At 40.9% G+C, this 14,980-nt stretch overlaps 2 protein-coding genes across 2 annotated transcripts; one reads left to right on the top strand and one right to left on the bottom strand.

Moving 5' to 3' along the window:
• The first annotated feature begins 903 nt into the window (after nucleotides 1-903).
• On the top strand, nucleotides 904-1,723 carry med9 (mediator complex subunit 9). The gene is made up of 2 exons (XM_056407646.1): nucleotides 904-1,013; nucleotides 1,215-1,723. Exons 1-2 carry the CDS (start codon nucleotides 934-936, stop codon nucleotides 1,432-1,434), a joined length of 300 nt encoding a protein of 99 aa, XP_056263621.1. The 5' UTR covers nucleotides 904-933; the 3' UTR covers nucleotides 1,435-1,723.
• Nucleotides 1,724-2,235: 512 nt separating this feature from the next.
• On the bottom strand, nucleotides 2,236-3,525 carry LOC130189017 (dexamethasone-induced Ras-related protein 1-like). Its single transcript, XM_056407622.1, has 2 exons — nucleotides 3,214-3,525; nucleotides 2,236-3,099 (listed from the first exon to the last, which is right to left on the bottom strand). The coding sequence occupies exons 1-2, from the start codon at nucleotides 3,482-3,484 to the stop codon at nucleotides 2,576-2,578; spliced, it is 795 nt and encodes a 264-aa protein (XP_056263597.1). The 5' UTR covers nucleotides 3,485-3,525; the 3' UTR covers nucleotides 2,236-2,575.
• Between the last annotated feature and the right edge of the window lie 11,455 nt (nucleotides 3,526-14,980).

The following is a 14,980-nucleotide window of genomic DNA, read 5'->3' as shown; positions in this document are numbered from 1 at the left end:
CTAGAAATTATGTGGCCTATTTCAGGGGAAATATAGGCAGGGGTTGCATTCAAAAGAGATTTGTGATACAGTCTCTCAAAAAATGCAAATATCTGGTTTCCTGACAAATAAGGCTATTTAAGCCTCTCCAAAGTATAGTTATTACCTAATGGACCCTAAAAAATAAGATGTTCACCTAGTGTCCTATCTACATACAATCGTGTGGTTATATCATTTAGGCAAAGGGGAATACAGATCACTGTTCGCCAAAACCTCGAGACACAAAAACAGTTTCTTCCCCCTCGCCGTCTCACGACTAAACAATAACCCACTGTAGCATATATATTTATCCCTGCACTTCTCGCACTCTCCACTTCTTCTGGCACTACTGTTGTTTTGTTTGTTCTGTATTGTATTGTGTTGTAATGTATATTTTGTGTAAGCACTGAGAGACACTTTACCTAGTCAAATTCCTTGTTTGTGCAAACTCACTTGGGCAATAAAACTGATTCTGATTCTGATTCTGATAACCATAGTAGGGTGAAACTGCATTATATCCATGATCCACGTTTTCTTGTGAACTATGAGATATATATGTTCAGCTGAGAACCTCCTGCGATCAACACATTTGAGCACATCTAGCAATCACATATATTAACATAAATAACCCAGGTTAATATGTGTGATGACGCAGCACCGAAGTAGAAAAACAACAACAAAAACATGTCATAATTTACTAAAATGATTGGTAATGTATGAATAGTCGATACGAATTTAAGATTATTTTATTTGTTTAACACAATATGAACCATTCGGTCGTGTTGAGCACTATTGTAGGCTTCAATAAGTCAAGTGCTATGTATATGAGGCCCGTGGCAAAATGTTGTTTCTGTGGCCCGACGTCATCATAAAACGCATGACGTAATCTATCTGCGCCGCGAAGCAGGGAAGGCGATGGCGGTGTCTCAACCAAGACAAGAGAAGGAGAGCGAGGATTGCTCTTTGCTGCCTTTAGTTCATGAAATTATCAAATGGTAAGATTGCCGACAGTCTGTGAAAACCGATTAGCTTGTCGTGAACAGTCGGTTTAGGGGGTGTAGCTAAACGTGTTGATCTGTTCGCTAAAACTAACGTTAGCTATTACCGCTGGGCTAACTTAGAAAATGTAGATTAGTGTCCAAAATAATGTCCGCACGGGAATAACATGTTCCCATATTCACCCTGCTATCTTTAAGCATGGACAAGGACAGCCAGGATGTCCACCAGGAGCTGACTAAGCTGAAGGCAAAGATCCAGGAGGCTCGGGAGCAGATCTCCAACATGCCGGGGGTAGACAGCAGTCCGCTGGAGCAGCAGCAGCAGCTCGCTACCCTGCAGGAGCAGGTCCGCACCAAGAACCAGCTGCTGCAGAAATACAAGAGTCTGTGCATGTTTGACGTGCCTAAAGCTTCATGAAAACCGAAGCCTGGATTACTCAAGACAGTCGAGTTATAAAAGAGAAGGAACGTTTTGTTTTCATCCTCATCTGTGCAGCTGATGTGGCGTTCAAGGACACGGGGTGGATATTTAAAGGAACATGGGCTTCTTCTTTCTCCATTTCATCACAATGTCAAACGTTTTTGTATTTAAACACTGTCCTGTGTTTGCCTTCTGAGAATGCAATCTTAGTTTTTAGTATTTGTTTGTTTAGCTACTCATTTCTGGTGATATCTTGCAATGTTTTGTATTAAAACAATTAACTTTGTGCTTGAAGCTTTTTTGTTTGTTTGCCAACTATTCATACACATTATGTTAAGCCTATGGCGTTCACCATCAATTAGCCAAAGCATCTTCTTGACAAAGTAAGCAATGTGATCATTTATCCGGTTGCTTTTCAGAGGGGATTTGAGGATATTCAGAATACAACTGAGTTGATAGTGGAATATATTATTCCTATCCACAATTATTTGCTGGTGGAATGAAAGTGCTTGAAAATCTGGGGAGCGGTTTAATGGTCCCCTCAGAGGCTTAGACCATATCAGTTATCGGCTAGTAATTTGTTACAGTATATGAGCTATGTGGCATGTATTAACAAATCAAGACTATTTGCCAGTAATGTGAAAACTCAGAGGTTGTACTGCATGAAGTTTGCAGAACAGTGAGTGTGTTGTGTAACTTCAGTGTTTTGCTTGAAAGGAAATAGAATAGGAAGACAGACTACGAAAGCAACAAGTGATTTTATTTTCTCCGTTATCCAAAAGTTGACGTAGACATAAATGCACATGACGATTGATATTCAAATTTGTTCGTAATGCAACAAACATTCAAGGTCAAACAAGTTTGAAAAAAATTATATAAAAATGTAAACTTTTTTTCTGCAGTGTCAGACGCGGCAATCTAATAGAGGCAGATTGTACAACATCTTAAGAGCACCTCCTGTCTCCCTACACAGGGACAGGCCTATGAGCTGTACGTCTATCATCACAGTTTGGATCACAATACGTCTCGGGCGCTGCAGTACAGTATTTGGACTTTTGTGCTGTGCATGCCAACGGCTCCGCTTCAGCTCTGGAAAGTCTCAGAAAATCATGGACACACATGCAGGCAAAGAATCGTGTCAGCATATGATGCAGCCTTTCTCTTTGGACTGGCTGCCTCCTTCAACCTTCTCCTTGATGTACATCAGGTCGCTGTGCACGCTGGGTCTCCGTGCAAACGGCGCCACAATACCATATGCGTTCCCGTCTTTGCATTTCTTGCTCTTGAAGAACTTTCTGTGAAGAACCTCGCAGTACTGCACGGAGACCTTGCAGTGCCGACCGGGGCACATTTCGGTGGGCAGCTTGGCCATGGTAAAGAGAGTCTGAAACATTTGGTCCACGTTGGTGTTCTTCTTGGCTGAGATTTCAAAGTAAGCGCAGTGCTTGTCTCCACCAACCAGCTGCTCGATCTCGTCGTCCTGCACCTCACGGTTAAAGTCTCTGTCACACTTGTTGCCGCAGATCACCAGCGGGACGTCCACGTTCTCCTTGGTTTTGTTTCGCAGGCAGGACTTGGACTCATAAATCTGGTGCTTCAGGCGCTGCACCTCATGGAAGGAGTCTCTGCTGTCCAGGCTGAATACCAAGATGAACACATCACCTGGAAAACACAATGGAAGACGCGTTCAATGTCAAATAATGATAACATTTTAACAGCATAATATACTCTGCAAACTGCCTTATGGATGTGTCACAGTGTTAAAGCTCAACTCACCAGTAAGAATTGAAAGCCTCCTCATTGCAGGAAACGGATGATTCCCAGAAGTGTCCAAAATGTCCAGTTGGTAAACGTCTCCCCGGATGCCGTAGAGTTTCCTATGAAAGTCCTCGATGGTGGGTGTGTACTGGTCGTCAACTTTCTCGTTCAGAAACCGAGAGATGATGGCTGTCTTCCCAACTTGAGTGGAGCCCAGAATCACCATCCTGTGGCAATTCTTGGCCGGAATGTCGAGCTCACTCTCAGATGGGGACATTTTCTTAATCATACTTGCAGCAGTTGCACCCCGAGGTCGATGGTGTTGGAGAAAGAGATGGAGTTTGAGGTCTTTCAGTGATGTGCGGCTTTTATCCTCGCTGTCTCTTCTGAAGCCGTAGTCGGGCAGGCTGGGGATTTATGGGGGAAATTGGCCGCGCCTCCCAAGTGCGTCATGCGTCACGCACCAGTTTGGGGAGCTGGAACAAGACCCGATATTATAATGTCACTATAGCATTTTTTGTGCGTCAGCCCTGTCCACCCCTCATCAACAGAACATGGGAAAAGATAGATTGTTTCCAAATAGAAAGTTTCATATGTATTTTCATGCGTAATTGCCAACAATTAACTGCTTATGAAATGAATATTATGACATTGTAAACATCTTTAAAATAAAAAGCACAGTATGCACACAATTACTTCTGGTGTGCATAAACCAATGAGTTTTTAATACATATCGTATCTGCGTTCAACAAAACGGCATGTTCTGTCTTTTATGGGGTTTAGCTTTATCCGCATGGAAGCGAATGCACATTAAGTAACAGTCAAACTCAAAATGCATGTGAGTATGGTCTTTATCTGTTTTCCCAATCACCTGTAATTATTGAACAGACTTTCCTTGAGCAGAGAGCAGCGGGGTGATGTGAGGTGAGGACAACGCAGGGGCGCAGCATAGATACAATCACACCTGTTGTTAAAGCTGGAAAAGTGTATGTTTTGCTTTTAATCCTCATACTGCCAGTATGGTTTCCCACAAGCATAACTTTATGTTTTATGTTGTATAATGTTAACTGGAGGTTGTTGTTCTCATAGGCTTATGTCTTACATATTGAATTGATGTTTTTAAATGACATTGTCCTTTATTAAAGGTGAAACGTTTCTTTGGGATAAACATATTTTTCTGAGAGGTTACTAAAAGGGCAGCAAACACATTACGACAATAAATAAAATACCAACCACATTATCAGGCTATACTGTCACTATCAGATTGAAAACAGGAGAATACACAATTACACGTTTCCAAATATACTACACAACGTGTTGCAAACTCTGGTCATCCACGCTACCACTTGAACCACTTAACTTTACCATGTGTCATCTATGAATCGGTGTCGAGGGAGAAAATGACTTTTAAAAGAGAAAATCTGGTTTGTAATTCACGTGTTAATTGGGCCCCCAAGACAGTGTCATATAATATTAACCATATATCTATTTAATTAATTATTCATGTAACCTTTGTGCTCTTTCCTGTTATTTTATCATTTCTGAGCTTTGCGTTTGTGCGTACAATTATAATGAAAACATATAAATGCTATACATACACAGATATTTTTCAAATTCAAAGGGCAGATACATTTGAAAGATGTCTTGTGTTATATAATGTCTGTTGGTTACAACTGTCATTGTCATCGCTGGATTACATTGAAGAAAGCAACAATGTTCATTTATTTATTGCACCCTTTACCTTTTTCTCCTTCTTTCTCACCATGACTGAAACAAACAAAAACATATTTTACATTATGTCCAAAACCGGTATATAACATTGGTTTTATGTGAAATCTAAAACCTACCTGATGACCTTTTTTTAGCGATCTGTAGGGCATTGGGGATGAAATCAGATAGGTGTGCTTAAGCCTGGTTGTTCCCTCCTTGATCAGCGGGTGTGTGTAAGCAGGGTGGAGCGAACCATTGCTACCCTTTTCACTATTGGTCAGTAATCGAGCCAGCCTGTCCCAGCGATGCGTAACAGCACACATGCGTACAGGCTGGTTCTGCACGACATGTTAGCTGCCATATAACACTGACTGCCCAAAAAACATGGGGGAGGGAATATCGTGTATGTTCTCATACATAGGGAAACACATCCTTAATTATCTCTGTGGGGCTTTAATGAATTCATCACATTTTATTTGACTATACACTTGGATAATAATAATACAAAAGGGAATTGAGTTTTCTTTCTGTATGCACTTATTTGCAAAACAATGAATAGTTGTCATATCCAAAAGTATGCTTTTTAAAAAAGATAACAGCTAATGAGTCATGGCAAGAGCTTGGCCATTAGAGTGTCTTTACCTGTTTGGTCAGAGAAAGATCAACATTTCAACTGTTCCCTTAAACCTCAATGGCACATACATCGCTGCTTCCCTGAGTCCAAGCTCATGGTCAGTCCTAGAAAACAAAAACAGTTTATGGTACGTGTCTTTAAGGCACAATCTCTTCCTCTGTGTGCCTCTTGACTCGGGTCTTTAGTCTTGACCTGTGTTTGTGTCCCAGCCGGTTTGCAGCTTGTTCTGTGGGCCCTCGACACAGGCACTCTCCTGGCAACGTGGCCCTCAATCAGAGTCAGCACGCCAGCCGCTGCCCACTCAGGCCACGGCCGACGATACACATTAGACTCTTTTCCTTCTCAGCCGTGTTTGCCTTCATCTATTAGTGCTGAGGACAACAAAAAAACTGCGAGGACACTCAGCTCCACAGCTAATGTTTTTCATTATTATTTGTTTAATTTGTGAAGTGATTGAACCAGTTCTTTTATGAAGGGTCCAATTAAAAAAAAAAAAATTTAAAATAAATTAAAGACAGTTCCAAATACAATAAAGGCTAAATACTCAGTGAACCACGGAGAAGACTTTCAGTTTTTTTTCACGGCTAGAAGGGTTTTATATTTTGTGGTTTGACCTTATTTGCAAGTCTAAGAATAAATAAGATAATAACACAACTGATGCAAAAAAAAACGCCTAAGGAACACGCAGACTGACAAACAGCAGTGACGTATATTTAAGCACATAATTAGAAACGTGATTGTCGACAGAACAGTAAAATGTTTCGCACCGAGTCATCACCCCCGTGCCTTGTGATGGCCTCACACGTGAAACAGCCCTGTGTGCGTTAACGTGCTCAACACATAATCTGTTAGTGAGAAGTCTAATTTCCAAGAGCGTATGCGCACATACAGGCTATGTCTGTGGGATTGTGTGCTGGTGGAAAGCCAATCCACATTGATTTACATGCTTCTGGGGTTCCTTTTGGCCTATGTCACCGAGACCAAAAACGTCAGTGCATTTGCAGTAATGTGTCAGTAATGTGAGAGCAAGGCCAATAAAGTCTGGTGGGTTTTTTTCTAGAATATTTTTTAATGACACATAAGCAGGCCAGGTGAAAATGAGACAGCAAAAACACTTTAGATTCTCAAAAAGGATTTCTTCCAAATAATACAGCAAATTACATACTGTTTTGGCTGACAGTTTCTACACTCATTTCAATGATTTACAAATGTTCAAAAATAATATTATATATTACATATTTGGTGAAGTCCTTCCTGTTTTTATTATATTCCATTGTTCTTTCTGGCATGCAACTGTCATAACTCCATTTGTGTCACCTAAGATTTGATGACGTGCACAGATCACTTTGCAAAATGTGATGTCCTTTTGCGGGTTGGCGGGGCAACAGAAACATAAAGAATTTAATAGCATTTTAGAATTCTTAACAAATATTTGTGGGATGAATCCAAAAAAATATAGCATGTGAGCTATGTTGCAGACATTACAATTGTTAATGGTACATGACTCAAATTAGTTAACTCACATCCCAATTTACCAAGTGCGTTGGCGACAACGAAGACCCGACCTGATGCAGCACAGGTGTGGGTCCCAGAATACGCCTAGAATTACATCCCATACTGACATAACTGATTATAAAGCTAAGAGATTACTTTTTTTCTTGCTACCATTTTTAAACAGTGCAAAGATATGTTTGTTTTGTTCCTCTCTTTCCATCCAAAATCTCCGCGAGGATGATAATTGAGCTGTATTTGTTTGTCCATGCATTTGCTAAAATTCCCCAGTTTGCTGGAAAATATCTAAATACAAAAACGCAATAAAGACATCTATAGACTATATGTGCAGTGAAGTAAGTGTAGTCGGCTATGTTTATTGGAAAAACCATGAAGACAACATTTTAAGAAGTACATTTGTTTATATTCCGCAAAAAGATATTGTGTTTGAATTATCATCTTTTTCTCTCTGCAGAATCACAAAGATAAAGTCTGCCCACATGAAGAGATGAAACTTGATTAATTCAGTCTTCATGGGGCAGGAGAGGCTATCTGATCTTGTACGCTGAGGGAAGAAGGAGTCATTCCGTGTTTACATGGCGTGAGTCTCGGGGCTGTTGCGTGTCAGGCCGGGCCGGGACTGTTCCAACTGTTGAATGAAGCATGATCCTGTGGTTTCCAGTACAAAGGGTTCGGGTTTCAGAGCCAATCAGAGTGTTGCCGACCACCTGTATGCTTCGATAAACCTACAATCTGTTATCTGTGTTATTATTCGTGACATGCAACATCATGTCAGACGTACAACATGTGAAGCCCAGCATCACTCTGTGTGATTTTAAGGACCTCCATGCACATTCAGTGTTACATGTTTTGTGTGTGTTTTGTGTTCCTAACTCGTTTAAGAGAATGTTTTGGGCACCAATTTCATCTCACTCTGACAGAACAATTCCAAGAAACTGATCATGTTTAATCCATCAATATATTTGAAACCTTTTGAGAGATGATGGGGGTGGAACTCTTATGAAACCAGAACAGGATGTTAGAACTAGAATCTTTTTTTGAGTGTGAGTTATCAGAAATGATTTGGCATTGTCTTATAACATCACATGCACTGAACAGAGAGCGGTTCAGAGGGTTCGCCTTGTCTGACCTGTGTGACCTGCGATTTCTCTGAACAGGTGGTTACTTTGCTAATGGACTGGAGAGCAGTGAAATCACTGACAAACACATCGGATTACGTGGACCCAGAAACCTGAACTCACCTCACAGAGTTGGAAGGATGTCAATCTGATCAATATCCATGGTCGCTTCATGAAATAAACAGAAGGACAAGCTAATTACTGTCACTATCAACTAGCATCCGAGCACTCGGAAAAGTAACATTACATCTGCAAGTCAACCTCAGAGGAAACTTATGTTATTTGTAATATGAGTTAAATGAGAGGATTGGTACCACTCTCATATCTGTTACACTCTTAAGCTACAGTGGCAATCTGCAAACGTTGCTTCAGTCCAAAGGTAAAACAATCTGCCCCGACCATCACTTCTAAAGCTCAATTAACACGTTGTTTCTTGTTTGTTCAAACCGTAAGGTAGGAAGGTGTAGAAACTATGAATCGATGTGGAGTGATATCCATTTGTACAGTTGTCGAAAATATCCATCTCATGTTATTCATTTACAGAGCTCTTCTGTTGAAGCTTCCAAAATATCTCACCTTTCTTCTCTCATTTAACCTCACGTCCCAAATGTACTGTTTGCAGAACTGGTTGAAGTTGTGTGTGTGTGTGTGTGTGTGTGTATGTGTGTGTGTGCGTGTGCGTGTGTGTGTTTGTGTGTGTGTGGGGGGGGGGGGGGGGGGTAGAGTGTTCTTACAGTAAGAAGTTTGTAAAGTGTATATTAAAATATGATAACCCCAATAAATTATAAAGGTTGTTTCAAATTCAATAACATCTATAACTCTTTGTAAGTTATTTTGTCAAATCGGCTATTTACGACTACAACATCTGAAATTTAAGTCTGTGCTGAAAAAGAATAGATTGATGACCAAATTTGTGTTCTGGTTATTATTATATTATTATGCGTACTGCTCGGTCAATTTAAAAGCGTTTCTTGAGGGAACAGAACCCTGAATTCTTTAAATGTCGATTCATATTGGCAGGCAGTGACGGGTGAGATAAACTTTATTTATTTCAATTTATTGACATCTCACTTTATTCCTTTTTTGTGATTTTTTTTGTCAGTTATTTGGGATGGAGGACTTTAGGTTACAAAAGGTTGAGAATCACATTCCACACTTCATTATTATGTCAACTCAACAGTTTCTCCCCAGATTAGCCCTCGATTTCTACCAACCCGTGGAGATAGTGTGATAAAGAATATTAATAAATCAATCACATAAACTCAAGCAACACAGGTTGAGTGAATTATTGAGATGGATATCCAGCCTGTTATTTGACCTGTATCTCATACTTGTAACATGAGATTTTGGTTTTCTTGTGAGTCAGCGAACAAAAGAGCTCCTTTGGAAAATTGGTCGGCGGCGGTTTGCTGTTTCCATTCTTCCATTCTTCAGACTTGTTGCACAGGTAACGGTCAAGTCCAAATCTGTGTTACTTCACCGAGCATTGGAGTTGGTAAATGTGACGACCCCTGAGTGATCACATCAATGCTTAACCTTAGACGTCAGTGAGCTGCTGCCCTTTGAGACACTGTTTACGTTTACGTCATCGCTTCACGCAGAGAGGCAGAGGAAGTAAGGAAAGAAAGACAGGTAGCAAGACGTTGACAACAATTTATCTAATTATTTCATTCTCCCTCTCTTACACACACACACACACTTTTATTATTACAAATGAATAGCATCAGCTGTACCACCCTCCAAACATTTGTAATCTCCCCCCCAAAAAAATTGTACCGGGAAATTGTATTAAACTACTAATCAAGATTGATGCAGTCTTTGTATTAATAAAGAGTTCAGCAAAGTGTAAGCGTGGTTCTCAGTTGCTGACTGCAATGACACCGAAATGACACCCAAACTGCTCTCCCTCTAATGCTGCATCAGCTGATCACAGATCTCCAAATGTGGTGCGTCGGGGCTGCATCATAATTAATCATGATTTAATGCACATTTATTGCCCACTCATCGCTTACTGTACCAAACAGACGTATGGGGCGAATAATACATTGACGAACAAAAAACATATTACAAAGAATAAATAACGTCAGAAATGTCATATGAAACATGGTTGACGTCAGAAATATGCTACATCTAAAAACCACATCTGCAGGTGTTCATAAACAGACCTTCTCAATGAGCTTCTGAGGCCATTACAAATGCTGTGTGATGGATGGCCTTCAATCGAAGCAATCGTTTTAAGTTTTATTATTCATTAACATGTAAGTTTGGTAATTTTGCTATTCACTCCTTGTATGAGGGAATAAGTTTCCGTGTGCCGTGACTCAACTCAAAGCAGGATTTAAGAACACAATATGAGCCACTGTAAATATTATGCACAAACACGTGGCACGTACTGCCCATTTCCTCTGTTTTTGTTTACATCTGCGCTGTGTAATCAGCGCCCGGTCTGACTCAGTGTGACACAAAGCCCACCGACTGCGAGGAGGGTTACCGCTCGGTAGCCAGCACGGACATTACTGTTTGACTAATAAGGCACATATATGCACGTTCTTTTCGAATAATTACACAGGAAGCATGCACAGGCATGCTTACGGTCGGTGTAGTGGGCTGCGAGTCGGACACAAGATAGCCGTCTTAATGAAGTCTGACCTGTGTGTGTCTGTGTGAGTTTGTGCTGGTCTGCTTTGACAATTGTTGTTTGAACAGAAATGTAAACAAGAAGATATCACCTGGCTCAGGAACCACACATAAACAAGATTAGAAATATACGTACATGCAGAATTTTGGAGCCATTACATTGATTTACATTCATTTCTTGAAAGTTAAATCAATTTTCTTCTAACCCTAACCGAAAACAAGACTTCACCGTAAAATCTTATGACCTTAGGTATGGGGGTGTGCATTTTTTTCCCCATTTTATTCCCAAAAGGAAGGGGAGTCCCTACAATGTGACCGTGTCCACCAGATAGATAGAACAAACACACACACACACACACACAAACTGAATTACATTTATTTTTTAAGAAACATCTCAACATTTGAAAGACTTAAACATACATTTTTAGTATCACTTCTTTACTGATTTTATTATTTCACATTATGCTGCTCAACCGTAACCAACATCAACTATACATGAAGAAACCTTCAGGAGGTCCAAAAGGTCAGAATGAAGTGAGTAGAGAGCTGGGTTCTATCCCCAGTGTGAAGAGTTACAATAAAAACAACACCATGACCTTTGCCAATTATTAGGAGAAAGTGTCTCAGGTAATTTTAAGAAACTGCAAACCCCACTGCTTATGTGATTATTGGAACAAATTAATACAGAGACTTTCATATTTCAAAGAAGTTTTCATATTTAAATGCGGTTTTCATATTTCAAAGCAGTCAAATCCCAAATAGGACTTTCTTTTAGAGTACAACTTGTGGTATTACACTCCCTTGATCTCATTTAAGAGTCAAAAAGTTGGGTAAATCCTTATATGTTGGACCGAAATTGTGACTGATGTGTCACTCTTGGATCAAAATCCATTACTGTAAAATCAAGGTTAGCCTAATTAACCTTTATTTCACCCCTAATCTGGAAGAGGCACTTTCTGTTGAAGACTGTCATTGACTGCTGAGGGAGGGGATGTGGACAGAAGGACCCGCATCACTGAGTTGTTTGTCGGCTAATTAGTCCACAGCGAGAAAGGCTTGTGTCCTGCTGTTCACAGCCAGACTTCTCACCTTTATACCACCGGCAGTTAAAGCCCTTCAGTGAGGTCGGATTGCTTTCCTTAACTGATTGAGTTGTCCCCATCAAGCCTCCGGTTTAACTAAGTTAAACTTCAGTTGTTGTGTATAAAATGTCATGTTTTCTATTTATTTTTAGTGTCCAAAAAGTATTGTTATAACTCCTATAACACAGTTTAAATAATTGCTAGGATATTCATTTTCTAGCTGCACAAATCAGCCCAATCTGCTGTGTAAATTAGATTGTGGTCATTGTTCCGGAATAATAAAGACGTTGATGCCACTGAGAGGGTGAGGTGACGTACAGTACACATTGTGGCCTTTGAGGGAAGGTTGTCCTGGTTGCAGTGTCTTTTCTTTCTGGTTGGCACACCCAACAAGCTTGTGGTTGTGGTTACAATAGGAAAAGTAAAGGTGTTAATAGCATGAACAATAACTCTGTTGTATTGAAGAGCCCCAGTAAGCTGTGACCAGCATACAGGACCCGGACAGCGAAGGAAATAAAAATAATTCAGCCATCCACATTCCCATCATTGAGTTTTTCTTAATGTCAAAATGGTGACACAAACACTCAATTAAAAGTTATTGGAAAGGAAAAACTTTAAACGAATATGAATTTTCTTTTTTCCCAAAATTGAAATGATTCATAGGTTGTATCGATGAATTAAGTTATCTGAAGTAAAATACAGCTTGTATGGAGAGATCAATAACTGTGAAGGTTGACTGGAAAATTCTTATACGCTCTTACTGGGAATGGACAATCTATTGTGGTTTCTGTGGATGAAGTTGGCACTATAATTAGATGTACTTACCTAGCTGGGATTTGACTGAGTACAAAGAACATATTCAGAAAAAGCTCTGAGTATTAGAATTACATAGTCGACTGTTTCTAGGAAATAGTCTGTGTCGGTGAGTTCAGGTAAAACATAAGTAATGCTTGTGATTGCCCATGAACACGAAGCAATATCTCAACCATTTATCCATGAGAAATATATCTACTGTTTTAATAATAATAATAATATAATAATGTACACTTTAATGATCAATATGCTTAATTATTTCGGAGCAGTGGGCTGCAGTGAAGCGCCTGGGGGGCAACTGGGGGTTCAGTGTGTTGCTCAAGGACACTTCAACATGCAACTATGGGGAGAGCGGGCATCTAACCGGGTACCGTGTGGTTGCGGCACTGGTTAGATAAGTCACTGAGATTTCAGGATTTCATTCAGTCTGACATGTCACGCTTCGTGTGCTCATTTAAAAGCTGCTAGTTTCCTCTGCTAATATTTTGTCCCAAATCTAGCCTAACAGTGAGTGCAGGGTTTTGAAGGCATGAGCTCAGAAAAGGTCACCTGTGCCTGTCTGACTCTCTGTCCTTCGACTGACACCTTTAAACAGTGTACTGGTATATAGAAGGACAACTTAGTGTAAACACCATGAAGTGCACCAGTGCACATATCCAGCCATATTTAGGAAAGAAAGAGTGAGGCCTTGCAGTGAGAGAGAGAGTACAGCTTCTTTGGAAGCTATGGAGGTGTGTGGAGTCAAAAATACTCCATAGTCCACATAGAAATAGTCAAAAATAGAATTTCCTCACATGTTCCTGTTGCTAATTGGGGGCAGTAATGTCTCACCATGTGACAAGATGAGGGAACACAAGGCCATGCCCTACAATCAGTTGGTGATCATCTTGCTGGAACCTTTTGCCCCCAAAAAGTCATTATCAACAGCAGGAGCACACAGGGAGTGGAATAAACGACAGATTGGGTCAATACTGGCTGCCTCTAGCCCCCCGCTCCACGCTAATTGGTTCGAGCAGCTCTGTGTGCATTAGTGGCTCTGAGTCCATCAGGGATGAGCAGGGATGGACCTTGTAGAGAAACCAATGTTCTGTAATGTGAGAATGGATGCAGAGGTGAACAGGTGGTGCAAACATATACAGCCGATGTACACAACATACGCTCACATGCCTGTAGAAACTCATGCACACATTCAATTCAATTCAGTTTATTTGTATAGCCCAATTTCACAAATTACAAATTTGTCTCGGAGTGCTTTACAATCTGTACACATAGACATCCCTGCCCCAAAACCTCACATCGGACCAGGAAAAACTCCCAAATAACCCTTCAGGGGGAAAAAAAGGGAAGAAACCTGGAGGAGAGCAACAGAGGAGGATCCCTCTCCAGGATGGACAGATGCAATAGATGTAATGTGTACAGAAGGACAGATTTAGAGTTAAAATACATTCAATGAATATGACAGAGTGTATGAATAGTTCATAGTAGGCATATTCCACGATGGAGACCTCCACGATCCATCAGGCAGATGGCGGTGGGGAGGAGGAGGGCGGAGTCTCAACAGTGGGCGGAGTCTCAACAGGACAGTGGCGTAGTCAGGAGCAGGAATTCCACGACCCAGACCTCAATGATCCATCAGGCAGATAGGATCTATGCCGTCTCATAGGGTCCGATGACCCCATGAGACGTGAAGTCAAAAGGACTCGGGAGAAAGCAGAGTTAGTAACGTGTGATTGAGAAATGAAAATTCATCCTTAAGGAGAGAAAAAGAGGAGATAGGTACTCAGTGCATCCTAAAACGTCCCCCGGCAGCTATAAGCCTATAGCAGCATATCAAGGGGCTGGACCAGGGCAAACCTGATTCAGCCCTAACTATAAGCTCTGTCAAAGAGGAAGGTCTTAAGTCTACTCTTAAACGAGGTGACTGTGTCTGCCTCCCGGACTGAAATTGGAAGCTGGTTCCATAAAAGAGGAGCTTGATAACTAAAGGCTCTGGCTCCCATTCTACTTTTTAAGACTCTAGGAACTAGTAGGTTCAGTATTTGCACACATGCAAATACTGAACCTCGTGGACTCTCTTCCCAGAGCTCCCGTCTGAACCTGTGAGCCATCTCAGTTCGCTCTGCGTCATGGCAGCTTACGTGTTCAGACGATCCCTCGTATCTTAATTTGGACAACCATGTTTATGAAGCACGGTAATGGTGAACATCAGCGATGAACAACCCTGTGCACCTAATGTCTCTCTGGCCTCAGGGGACCTGGCTAGTTAAGCCTCACTAAGT

This window comes from Pseudoliparis swirei, chromosome 23 (assembly GCF_029220125.1).
Source record: "Pseudoliparis swirei isolate HS2019 ecotype Mariana Trench chromosome 23, NWPU_hadal_v1, whole genome shotgun sequence".
Taxonomy (NCBI): Eukaryota; Metazoa; Chordata; class Actinopteri; order Perciformes; family Liparidae; genus Pseudoliparis; species Pseudoliparis swirei.
Note: the sequence above shows the minus strand (reverse complement) of the source record. Positions and strands in the feature narration are given on the sequence as shown.